Here is a 12,878-nt window from a genome sequence, read left to right on the forward strand (position 1 = left end):
GATTATAGAAGAACCAGCCATTATTATAACAGGGCAAACACTGACTGATTATTTGGAGTACTGTGCATTTTCACAAGTGGTAAATGTCAGCAGTCACTTTCATAAAGGTTTTTTTTTTCCACCTGCATTCTTCAGATAACAGTAGATTGACCCGCCCTTCATACTGCACCACATAGAAGCTAACTCTCCTTTATTCTCCCGGGAGTGGGTGGAGGCAGTAGAAGTGCAGTTACAAGCCTTTCAGTTGTAGATCTGCAGGTGAGGCCACAAAAGCTCACTTTCTGTTTGCTCAGTGCTCATTGATTGCTGGGTAATCACACATCAGCAAATGCCTGGTAAAAAGCTTTGCTGGGAGGCCTATATGAATAAACCATGACTCCCTTTGCCTTATCACAAATCTGGAATTGACCTGCAGATTGCTAGTAATGAGCCGAGTGCTGTTGCAGGGCTTGTCAACATTCCACATGATGTTTGCTGCAATTCTTTGGTTCACAATAAATACCACAACTCAGAATTGCGCCTTTTGATATAGAATTTCCTTTGTGTTGCTCTGAAATGTTGGATATAAATAGCAAAGTCTACGCTGAATACAAAATTTGTTATAGCATAAAGAATTAAAGCAGGGTTCCAAATGTATAATTCGCAGCATGTTTGTTATTGATTTTTGATGATTATTTTTCATTTAATGTCTTTTTTTAAAAATATAAATGAATGATCATGGCACAGAGTTCTGTATTGTGTAATTTCTGAACCATCAGTTTGAAAGCAGTATTAATGATCTACAGTGACTTTGACCAAATATTGACAGGGTGTATGTCCTTGATTCTGTGGCACTATTTTCAGCGATTGTGCATGTTGTCTATGGTTTTTAGCTTCTCATTGAGCTGGCAGGCAGTTGTGATTTCAGACATTGTATAACATTTACATTATTTGGCGGACGCCCATATCCAGTTAGACTTACAATTATCCCATTCATGATACTAAGCAGTTGAGTGTTAAGAGCCTTGCTTAAGGGGCTACAGTGCCAACTTAAGGGTGGTGGGATCTGAACTCATGACCTCATCAGAAGTCAAACATCCTAACCACTGGGTTGCGTCTTCCCGCGTATAATCGCACACCCAATATAACCCCTCTATAACAGCCTTTTCACACAGACATAAAACACAAACGTTTTCCACACAATAAAAGAACCATGCAGGGATTTATTTGAACATCAGTAATTCTGTGCATTAACAATGGGTATTACATTTTGTAACGCTCTTTATTTGAGATGTCGAAGTTCGGGTCAAGTCATGGACTGCTAAAGCAAAAACTGTCAGCAGTCTGTAAGTCTTGTATCTGTACACAAAGGCTATGATGAACAGCATGGGGACTATTAAAATGTTGCTCAAAGTAAACCATGTTAGTGCTGAGCTGGACAAAACCTGGAAAAACAAAACTCCAGTGCAACATTATGGCTTCATGTAATTAAAATTAAGCTCTGTAGACAATAAGAAAAGTTTAGAAATAGGCAAAACAAACACCCATTTTTCCACAGAGTCGCTTGTTTTTGGGTATTTTGTCTATTTTTAGAGAGAGAGAGCACGCAACACACTCAGTAGCACATTCGGCTTGCTTACAGTCAATATAATGTCCACAGCTCAGATTTTTTTTTATTCTTTTTTTTTTTTTTTGGAACTTGAAAAAGCAGGTACTGCACCCTTTTCAAGAATTGGGTGTGTGTCATAATGTACCATATATTTTTTTTATTTGTTTACTTAAGAGAAGAACGATCATCTTATCTTGATTGTTCTAGTCTTTGGTGCCATTTATTTCAAAAGACAAAAATCAGATCATGATTTTTGTAAAAGGATATTTTTAAAAAAATCTTCATTCTCTAAAATGCTTGTAGTTTAAGAAAATAAGTTTCATTCAATTTATATTAATTTCAGTTTTATAATATTTAAGGGTTTGCAGATACTTTGGGTTACATGTTTACTTATTTAAACAACCTTGGCTGACAATGGTTGAAATGGTTTTTTTTTTTTTTTTTTTTTAAATGTTTTGTATTCTTATAATAATTCTTTATTTAGTTTGTATTATTATATTAAGATAATGGATTAATAGCAATTATCATAAAGACAGGATGAATAAAAACTATACTCATACATTCTCATTTATTCTTTTTTTCTTCCAGGCCAATTTTCAAGCTGGACAAACCCAAGACCCTGCTTGTGCCACAGAACCATTAAGAAGAGATGTGCTGGAATAGTTCTGCCTCAATTACACCTTTCTAGATCGGATTCTACTTCTCCCCTTTCTTCCAAACAACCACAGGCCATATGCCTTTTTGCCCTACAAAGATTTTCCATTTTGAGATTTTTCTGCTAATTGCACAAATAATGCTGTATTCAAGAGTTGATCACTACAACCATTGATTACATTGTCCCCAACCTTAAACAATTAGCAAGTTGAGGACCTTTTAAAGTCCTGAATGTGCTTGGATAAAATAGCAACCCAGTAGCTTTCCAATTAGAGCTTCTGGGAATGGCAAGATGAGTGACTTCAAACGATAATGATGGCAAAAAAACAAGATGCCCGGGCACCAACCTACAACCTGGTTGTAGTAGGTTTGTCCGGTACTGAAAAAGAGAAAGGGCAGTGTGGGGTAGGGAAGTCCTGCCTTTGTAACCGCTTTGTACGCCCCAGCGCTGATGATTTTTATTTGGATCATACCTCTGTTCTGAGCACTAGTGACTTTGGTGGTCGAGTAGTAAACAATGACCACTTTTTGTTCTGGGGTGAGGCATCACGAACATTGGAGGAGGGACCAGAATGCAGAATGCACGTGGTGGAGCAGACTGAGTTTATTGATGACCAAACGTTTCAGCCACATCGAAGCACTGCACTGCAGCCTTACATTAAGCGGGCAGCTTCCAACAAACTGGCCTCAGCTGAAAAGCTTATGTATTTCTGTACTGATCAGCTCGGTCTTGAGCAAGATTTTGAGCAAAAACAAATGCCTGAAGGAAAGCTTCTTGTGGATGGGTTCCTACTTTGTGTTGATGTAAGCAGGGGAATGAACCGTAATTTTGATGACCAGATAAAGTTTGTTACCAACTTGTACAACCATTTAGCAAAGACTAAGAAACCAGTTGTACTTGTATTGACCAAGTGTGATGAGGGAGTTGAACGATATATAAAGGACTCTCACACCTTTGCTGTAAACAAGAAAAATCTGCAGGTAGTTGAGACGTCTGCACGCTCTAATGTCAATGTTGACCTTGCCTTCCTCACCCTAGTGCAGGTGATAGATAAGAGTCGAGGAAAACCGAAGATCATACCCTACTTTGAGGCTCTAAAGCAGCAGAGTCAGCAAATAGCATCTGCTAAAGACCGCTACGAGTGGCTTGTCAGTTCCATCGTGAAGAACCACAATGAAACATGGCCCAACATCAACTGCAGAATGCAGACATGCCCTGAATACAAAGATTATGTCTTCCTTGAGGGTACTTCCAAAGCCAAGAAATTGTTTCAACAACATGTGCACAGGCTCAAACAGGATCACATAGAAAGACGGCGCAGAGTTTATTTAAGTACACTTCCACAGGCCCTGTGTACTTTGGTACCAGATTTAGAGGAGATTGACCACTTAAGCTGGTCAGGGGTACAGAAGGTTCTGGAGACAAAGCGTGGGTTCTCACAGTGGTTTGTTATATTAGATGACACACCATGGGAAACTACACCACATATAGACAATATGAATGACGAGCGTATACCCCAGGATCTTTTGGAAACACCAGCTGCAGAAGTTTTCTATGAAAGTCATTTAGTGCATCTGAGAAATGAGAGAAAACGAGCAGAAATGCGTCGAGAATTCAAAGAGAAACTGGTTGCGTCACCATTTGTCACTCCTGGCAAGCCTTGGGAGGAGGCCCGCAGCTTTATAATGAATGAAGAGTTTTACCAGTGGCTGGAGGAATCCGAGTACCTAGATATCTACAACAAGCATCAGAAGGAGATTATTGACCAAGCCAAAGAGGACTTCCAAGAGCTTTTGCTCGAGTACTCTGAGCTGTTCTATGAGCTTGAGGTGGATGCTAAACCCAGTAAAGAAAAAATGGGTGCCATTCAAGAGGTTCTTGGAGAGGAACAGAGATTTAAAGCTCTCAAAAAACTTCAAGCAGAGAGGGATGCTCTAGTACTTAAGCATATTCATTTTGTCTACCACCCAACAAAGGAAACTTGCCCAAATAATCCTTACTGTGTGGACAGCAAGATTGAGCAAATTTTAGCCACTAGATTTCCTACTCGGTATGCATTTGATGGCACTTTAAAGTCCCAGTATGGTGAGGGAAAAGTAGATAGGATCAATCTTGTTATCCTTGGAAAAGATGGACTTGCTAGAGAATTGGCCAATGAGGTCAGAGCAATGTGCACCAGTGATGACCGATATACACTGGATGGAAGAGTATATGAGCTGGCTCTGCGTCCTATTGAAGGCAATGTGCGTTTACCAGTTAACTCTTTTCACACACCTACTTTTACCCCACATGGATGCCTCTGTCTCTACAACTCTAAAGAATCTTTGTCCTACATAGTTGAAAGCATTGAGAAACTTCGGGAATCAACCATTGGTCGAAGGGATAACTTATATAGCTTAGCACAGCTCCCCATGTCACTCCTGTTAGTCACCAAGAGGGGCGTTGGATCAATTGGGGATATTGGGGGAGAAACTGCACAAAGTTTAATAATTCAAGGGCAACAGGTTGCTGGGAAACTTCAGTGCACTTACTTGGATCCTGCTTCTCCAGGTGCAGGATATGCTCGCAATCTAAATGAAAAGCAGGTCAACCAAGTTCTGAAAAGCCTTGTGGATTTACAGAAACCCACTCGCAGTCTTGTAAGCAGCTCCCCTCCATTGCAGACTCCACGTTCTCGTTTTAGAGACTCTCATACTCAACAGGCTTTAGATGCTGATTTACATGTTGTTATGTGTATTATGTGTGGAGACACTTATGATGTGGACCAACTTTTATCACCATTCCTACATTCTCAATACTGTAGGCCCTCTGCCAACCTATCTAGTGGGACATCAGTGTTGTTAGACCTTACTATTGGTAGCCAAAGGCAAACTGTTGACCTAGCTGTTCTATCATATCATTCTACCTTTTCTTTACGCAAGAGCCGTTTAGTACATGGATACATTGCTGTATACTCAGCTAAACGCAAGGCTTCCATGGAAACGCTTTGTGCCTTCCTTTGTGAAGTGCAAGACATCATACCTGTGCAGCTGCTGGCAGTTGGGGAGAGTCAAACAGAGCTAACAGAATCTGAAGTAGCTCGTGATCAACTGGTCGAAGGGGAGGACTTGGCTCGTGAAATTGAGGGCCGTTTTAGTTCTGTTGTCTGTGGACCAGGTGGGGTAGTAGGTGGTTTGCATCGAATAGATCTCTTTCAGCCTTTTTTAAAGGATGTAGTTGAAAAAAAGACCATAATAGAGGCCACCCATACATATGACAATGTAGCAGAGGCCTGCAGTACCAATGAAAGTGTCCATTCACCTCGTTGTGAGTCACCAAGCATCCCTTTGCTAGACTCTGAAGATGATGTTGACCCCTCACCACCTCACCTCGTCTACAGGGAGGATAGCACTTTGACTCATGGATTTAAGTTTGCTGATCCTGACAGTAGTGATACCTTCAGCGTTATTTCCGAAATCAGCACCTTTGAAAGCAAGCTTAACAACAAATTTGCACCACAGGTGCGACCCAAGCCTGCAGTTACATTTGGGAAAGGTAGTCTTAGCTCCTACATGGACCATGGAGGAACCAGACGCTCAGTACCTTCAGTCACATGGCCGCCAAGCAGTGATGGTGGATATGATCCTTCTGATTATTCTGAGCCAGTAGATGCTGTACCCAAGCCCCGCCCCACAGAAGAGGAAAACATCTACTCAGTTCCACATGATAGCACACAGGGTAAAATCATTACCATTCGCAATGCAAACAAGAGCCATTCTAATGGTGGGGGCAATGGCTCAGACAGTGAGGCAGACAGCAGTTCACTAGAGCGCAGACGCAAGTTGTCTTCTATTGGAGTTAAGCCACGATTATACCGTGATCGCTCTAAACGGCTGGGCAAGTTCAGTAATTTCCGCACAAGTTTCATTGGCAGTGATGATGAGCTTGGAGGTCCAATCAAAACCAAAGATGATGAGATAGGAATACAGAAAGGGGACAATTCTCTGAATGAAGAGGGTGAGGACCCTAAGAGAAACAAAATATTAAGGAGTCTTCGCAGAACTGGCAAGGTAAGATTCAACCTGCATATGTTCCTTTTATTTTTTATTTTTGAATAGCTATACGAGTTCTGCATGTTAGTGTAATGAAGCTATAGACAGTATTAGCTTTCAATTTTCTGTACATTGAGAAAATCTATTTTGTAGCATTAAAATGGCATTTCTAGTACCAGCATTTTAATTTGTTCCATATGTTCTCATTAATGTAAGCTTCTTTTCAAAAACATTACTATTCTGGATTTGATTGAATCAAAAGCTAAATGTTCCCCCTTTTCCTCAAGAATTTTGATATAGATTGAACTAATACTGACTGTATGTTTGAATTAAAAGGCATTACTTTCTCTCATTACCTTATTCACAAGGATATGATGTATAGTGTTTAGGTTGTAAAGCCTTTTAGCTAAAAAAAAAAAAAAAAAAAAATTTCTTTGAATAATACAAAATACATACAGATTTAGATTTAGGGTCTCTGGTTTCATGATCGGATGGTGTTTGTTAACAGGTCAGTGAAAAAAAAAATGTTGGTAATTAATTTGACACTAAATCTTTAGTTAGATTATAGTTGCTTTGTGTTTAAATACCAAAATAATCACATTTACAAAAAGGTCACATGCCCCAAAAAAATGCTGCCATTTAAAAAAAAAAAAAAAAAAAAAAAATTAAACTTTTGATTTGAGTTTACAATTAATAGTTGTATTAATAGATTACTATTGACATTGTGTTAAAATAAAGTGCAAATTTAACATATCAATAATCCTAATACTTTGCTTTATGTCGGATCTTGAAGCTATGCTAATGAGGACAGCTAGATGTTTAACTCTCTGCTTTTCAAATGCAGCTTCAGAAGTGTAATCAACAATGCCAATCTCTGTTGAATAAGTTTCTCTTTCTTTTTCTTCCACCCTTTTTCTCAATTTTGTGGAGAGCATTGTGCGCCATTAGCAGGAATCATGTTCAGATGGGAAGTGACTGATAGCTGATAGGTCTGGCCAGCTGACTGAAACGCATTATAGGTTATATAGTTACAGGACCATATTATAACAGTTACAATGAGCCTACATTTTATACAGACACATTCCCTTTTTTCAAAAATTAAGGAGTAAAATGTTGTTCTAAACATTCAGACAGGCTTATTTAAAAGCTTTATTGCCATGTTTTTTTATGAATTTACAGTATATTTGTTCAAGATGTTAATTGTAGGTTTATTTACTGTTTCACTATGTATTTTTTTTAATGCCATAAATGATTTTAGGATTAAATATTTAATAACTAGTTTCTCTCTCTCTCACTCTCTCGCTCATGTACGCACACACACGCACATGCACACTCACACTGTAGCTTTATCCTGGATTAAAGCAAAGCTTTGGACCATGTTCTAATCACAAATTACAAAACCTGAAGCTGTAGCCTAAAAGTTTTCCCAAAAGTTACCTAACGAAGCCAGCTGCTTTTTTTTAAGTGCCTTTAGGGTAGGACACATTTGAATTCTAGATTTGGTTTGATTGTCTTTAAGATCATTCAAGAATGAGACAAAATTTGGATGCAAACTATTTCAATTATTACTCTAATGTACAGACACTCTTCACTTTCGCAGATACGAACAAACCTGTCCTCAAAGTGAAATTTGTTCGGAGTAAAAAAATATTGAAACGGAGGAGAGCCACCGCTAGCTAGTCGTCGACCGTAAGAGTCCACATGATGCGCACTGGACTAGGGCGAATTAATGTATTTTTTTTTAATTCATTTTTATCGTTTTTTTTTTTATTACTTAATACAAAATATTGTATACATTATTTCGAATTGTTTTAGTATATTTTATAGTATTTATAACTCTTACATTATTAGGAAATATGCATAGTCAATAATGAACACAGTAACAACTTAAGAATAAATTTATGGTACGAAAGTTGATTCGGAGCATCTCTTTTCTGGGTTTTAACACGTCAGTAGATGCAGTCATATCTTTTGGGTTTTCTAAATGAAATGGCAAATATTTATTTTGCCATGAGGAAAGATGACCGTGTGAGGGCCAAGAACATTGTCCAATCCTCTTTATTTCTGCTTTGGACAAGTTATAATTGAGCTGCTGTTTAAATTGCATTTTTTGCATCAATACCCTATGAAAAAAAGGCCAGTAGCCTCAAGGAGCTGTACTGGTTTAAACCATTTAGACATCCCCTTCAGCCTTTTCTGTATTTGGTTGTCATCACACATACACCGCTCTCTCTCTCTCTCTCTCTCTCTCTCTCTCTCTCTCTCTCTCTCTCTCTCTTCTCTCCTCCTTTCTTTTTAATCTCTCTCCTGATAGGCTGGAAATGTTTGCTTTTTTTTCTTGCTCTCTTTTAAATCTCCTCACCCAACCAGGGGAATGTTTTAAATTCCTGCATCTCCTTGTTCCACACTAATGCCCTATTAGTATGGCTACAGCAGAGAGAGCTTGAGAATGAACTTCCTCACCTCTGCAGGAATTTATTCATAACTAAATTTCTCTTGCCAGATTTGTCTGTCTTTTGTCTGTGTTATTAATGGTCTTGTCACAATGCTTTCAATATTAGTCTTCTATAAGCACACTTTTACTAGGGCTACATGATATGGACAAAAACATATGCATAGTTAAAAATTAATGCTCAAGGCAAAAAAAAAGCAAATGAGTTTTTCGAACATTTAATAAAAAAAGACACCAACAGGTTGAGACTTTGTTTAAATCCCTAAGACATGTAGTTGGACAAATCTCAAATTTTAAGCAATTAACTATTTATATATGGGTAGAAAATTGTGTTATTCATCCTTTGGTTGTGTAAGATATTTAAAATTCAGCCACTGTTGAGAAAAAAACATGGAAAAGCAGGTAAATGTATATAGGCTATGTACATATTTACTCTAGAAAGAGCAGAATGTACTCTCCACTGCTCTACTCAATACTTTATTTGTTTTATTTTTTTTACTCGAGATTCTTATTTAAATAGAAGAGATTTTCATCTTTCAAACCAATCTTCAGACATGTCCCCATTTTTCAGTACCAATTCTTTCTCATACTTGTTCTTTTTACTCATTTTTTCCCCACAACATCTGACCTTGCAGCAATCATCTTTTTGTGATTCTCTAAGCAAATAATAGTGTATTTGGCTGATCATGTATGTGTCAAACTTTGAGGTCTTACCCTAATGTATTATTAAACCATGGTGCCAGTAGTGTTGCCACTGTGTCAGAATGACAACAATGCCTCTATAAGACAAAGGAACTACAATCTAGGAAAGTTCAAGTACATAAATGTATAAAAAAGCTCATATGCAACTAAGGTGAATGGTGACAGCAGAAGATTTACTTATTTAATCATGATGTTTTTTTCTCAGTTTTACAGATTATTGAGGGTAAATAAAAAAAAAAACTGTGAAAGATTGTTTTCTCCTCTTTCTGAAGTACTATCTCTTGCTCTGTAACTGTGCCTGGCTTGATGAGCTACCTACAACTCAAGTTGTATGGATAATCACACTAATTGTATGTTGTGGAACTTTTATATTTTAATATTTGTCTGTTCAACAATATTTTATTCTTATACTATATATTTACATTTATACTATACCTTATATATGGTACTCCATTCAGTTTGCTAAATGATTTAGTTGGGTCTACATCTGGCCTATGGCTTACTAGTTGACAACTCCTTTTGGCTTGGAGTTGCCGCAGTTATTTTACTGTTCTCTTAAAATGCGATAGTGAGATGGACTGACTTCACAGACCACTAGAGGAAACAGAGTGGATAAAGTGCTCTATGATGGTCCATATGAAAATAGATTAATGGCCCTAATCGTTGATGTGTAGGTTGGCTGTTTTCCGTTCACAGCACAGTTGTTGAGCAGAAGATATCCAGTGAAGACTGTTAATGCAGGCTCTGGCTTGATAAGAATCAGGCTGTCTTTGCTCTGTCCTCTCCTCTTCCATGGACTGACAGTGCTGCAGACACAGTGTGATTCTTTATTTGCAAAGCTTTCAGAGGACAAAGGGAGAACTGAACTTTCAGTGTGCTTCTCTACAGAACATCAACTTATTAGATACACACAATTAACTGACAAAGCTGGATTGGTTCACTTATGTCGCTCAGTTATCAGTGTACTCTGACTGTTTCCAAATTATTCTCTAGTTACTATAAGCAAACTGGTATGTTGTAATGTACAAAGACATAGTGGAGATTCTTCAATCCAGTCACATAGTACATTTACAGCATTTGACAGACACCCTTATCCAGAGCGATGAACAAATCAACACTGGTTCACTAGGTTGCAGACTTTGGGTACCGATGTCATAGGTTAAAAATATAATTGTAGGTAAATTCGTTGTTGATTATTTTTATTTATTACATTTTTTTTCTAATATCGTGTTTGTGTGTGTGTTTTATTTCTATCACCAGACATTGTAACATTGTAATAAATATGTTGGTAATAGAGTAAAAAAATCTAAGCATTTAGAATACATATATGTATTTTCTATTTCTATTACTTTTAATCAGTCTGGTACTATCAGTTTTTATAACATTTAAAAACATTTACATTTTATGACATTAATGGCCTTAAAAAAAAAAAAAAAAAGCTTGATTGTTGTAAGATCGACCTTCAGTTTTGTGTTGTGAGGATGTAGATCTTCAACTGCCGTGACACCAGATCCTCACACAAAATTGTGAAAAAAACAGCATCAGCTTATAAACTAAGATGGTGTTAATATATATTAGATTAGTATCAAGTATTACTCGGCACACTGAAAATTATGGGGAAAAACCTACATTGGTGGGTCAATACTTTATCAATGTATAAATGTATGTCTTGCCCAGCAAAACTCCCAGAATCAATTTGCTGTTGGACTGAAGTCCATAGTGGGTAAAGATGCAGTGCTAAGTTTTTCCTCTGCATTTGTAAAACTGGTAACTGATCTCCTTTTCTGAAATTTGATGTTCTGTAATGTTCGAAAAGTGCAGCTAAAAACGGTAGGAAAAGGTGAATACTGGTGATAGTGGAAATGTTTGAAATAAAAGATCCTACTTTTTTTGTACCTTTTGTGTCATGAGAGATGAGTAATTTTTGTCGAGTTTGCTTTGTGCTCATAGACTTATAGACATTTCTCTCCCTTTAATGTTTTGCAGAAAACAAGACCAAAACCACGCCAGTCCTTTTCAAAACCACCGGAGAGTAACTACTTTGGTGTGCCTTTGGCCAACGTGGTCACGCCCGACCGTCCCATCCCGCTGTTCATTGAGAAGTGCATCCGATACATTGAGGCGACTGGTGAGCCCTGTTTATCCCCTCACAGAAACCACAAACAACAGGCTAGATCACATCACTCATACTGACAGCATGAAGATTAAACTGCAAAGATGGAACTTGTAAGAAACAGGAGGATTTTCCCTCATTGCTCAACCGAGCATGTTATCTAGAGTGCATTTATCTTAATACATTAAAATGTGACATCCCTATAAGAAATGTCTCAAGGTGCTGATTTATGAGCAGCTCTGTCTTGTCCAAGCAGTCATGAAAGGTCTTGATCAGAGATTAGCACTCTTTCTGATTAGGTAAAGGCTGCCAAGTTTGATGAGACGGTGTGACACAGCAGATGGTGTTGAAACTCCATTCAGGCAATCTGATGGAGATGAGTATACAGTGCTTGTGGGACCATTATTTTATGGATAACAATGTTTGCATGTAATTTCATTTCCTCCTCATTGATCTTTCAGTGTCAGGTTTCTTATAGAAGTCATTTTGTCTTTCCATTCACCTGTTAGTAGCTGTTTTTCTTCCTGTCTATTATGTCATGTCATTTCATAGCATATATATTTTAATGTTCTTTTATTTATTTCCTTCCTTTTTTTCTTTGTATCTGTTTACCTATTCTTCAGATTGCTAATGATTTCAGTGAGCCAGAGCAGCCTCAGATGTGCTTTTTGCATGACAGATATTCAGAAATTTGCCAGTTACAATCTCATTGGCTATCCGTACCTCCATGTGTATGCACTTCCATGTGCCAGCTTTATCAGTCCCTTAGGGAACTTTGAACATTGTGAAAACAAGCTTTTTCAGAACAAGATAAAGAGACTGAAAAAGCGTGCTGTGCTCACCACAGCCTCAGACACTCCAAGTCTGGTTTGAGAGACTGAAGGCTCGTTCAAACAGTCATGCGTCTTATCTCAGAACAAATACCTTTCCTTTAACAAACCATTTCAAATTAGGGTTAGGGTTGGCAACATTGCCAAATCCCTTTTAGAATATTCATAGTAAATTCATATTAGCCCATTGGTACTGCTGCCAGCAGTAGGACTTTTACGACTTTAGTACTAAATAGTAGCTTTAGTAGCTATCCATATTTGTTAGCAAGGTAGCTAATCTTAGTTTTAGCATTATTGAAATGCACTTTAAACCAAACACTACTGAGCCAGCTTACATTATATTTTGTAAATATGTTGCAAAGACCACTAACATGCTAAATAACATTAGGTCAATTATTATATTGTGTAAACCAGTAACTATGTTTCTAACAGGCTTATTGTCCGTAGGCCAACTATTATATTGTGTTAACCAGTAGAAGAACATTAGCATGTTGGATAAGTATTATA

General features: G+C 37.7%; 1 protein-coding gene across 1 annotated transcript in view; it reads left to right on the plus strand.

The window, feature by feature from the left end:
* Positions 1-12,878, plus strand: part of arhgap35a (Rho GTPase activating protein 35a) — a 65,310-nt gene that overhangs the window by 36,399 nt on the left and 16,033 nt on the right. The window contains 2 exon segments of the mRNA XM_046862662.1: positions 2,177-6,292; positions 11,415-11,556. Of these exon segments, the coding sequence (XP_046718618.1) occupies positions 2,555-6,292; positions 11,415-11,556 (3,880 nt within the window). The 5' untranslated portion in view covers positions 2,177-2,554.

This window comes from Silurus meridionalis, chromosome 12 (genome assembly GCF_014805685.1).
Source record: "Silurus meridionalis isolate SWU-2019-XX chromosome 12, ASM1480568v1, whole genome shotgun sequence".
NCBI lineage: Eukaryota > Metazoa > Chordata > Actinopteri > Siluriformes > Siluridae > Silurus > Silurus meridionalis.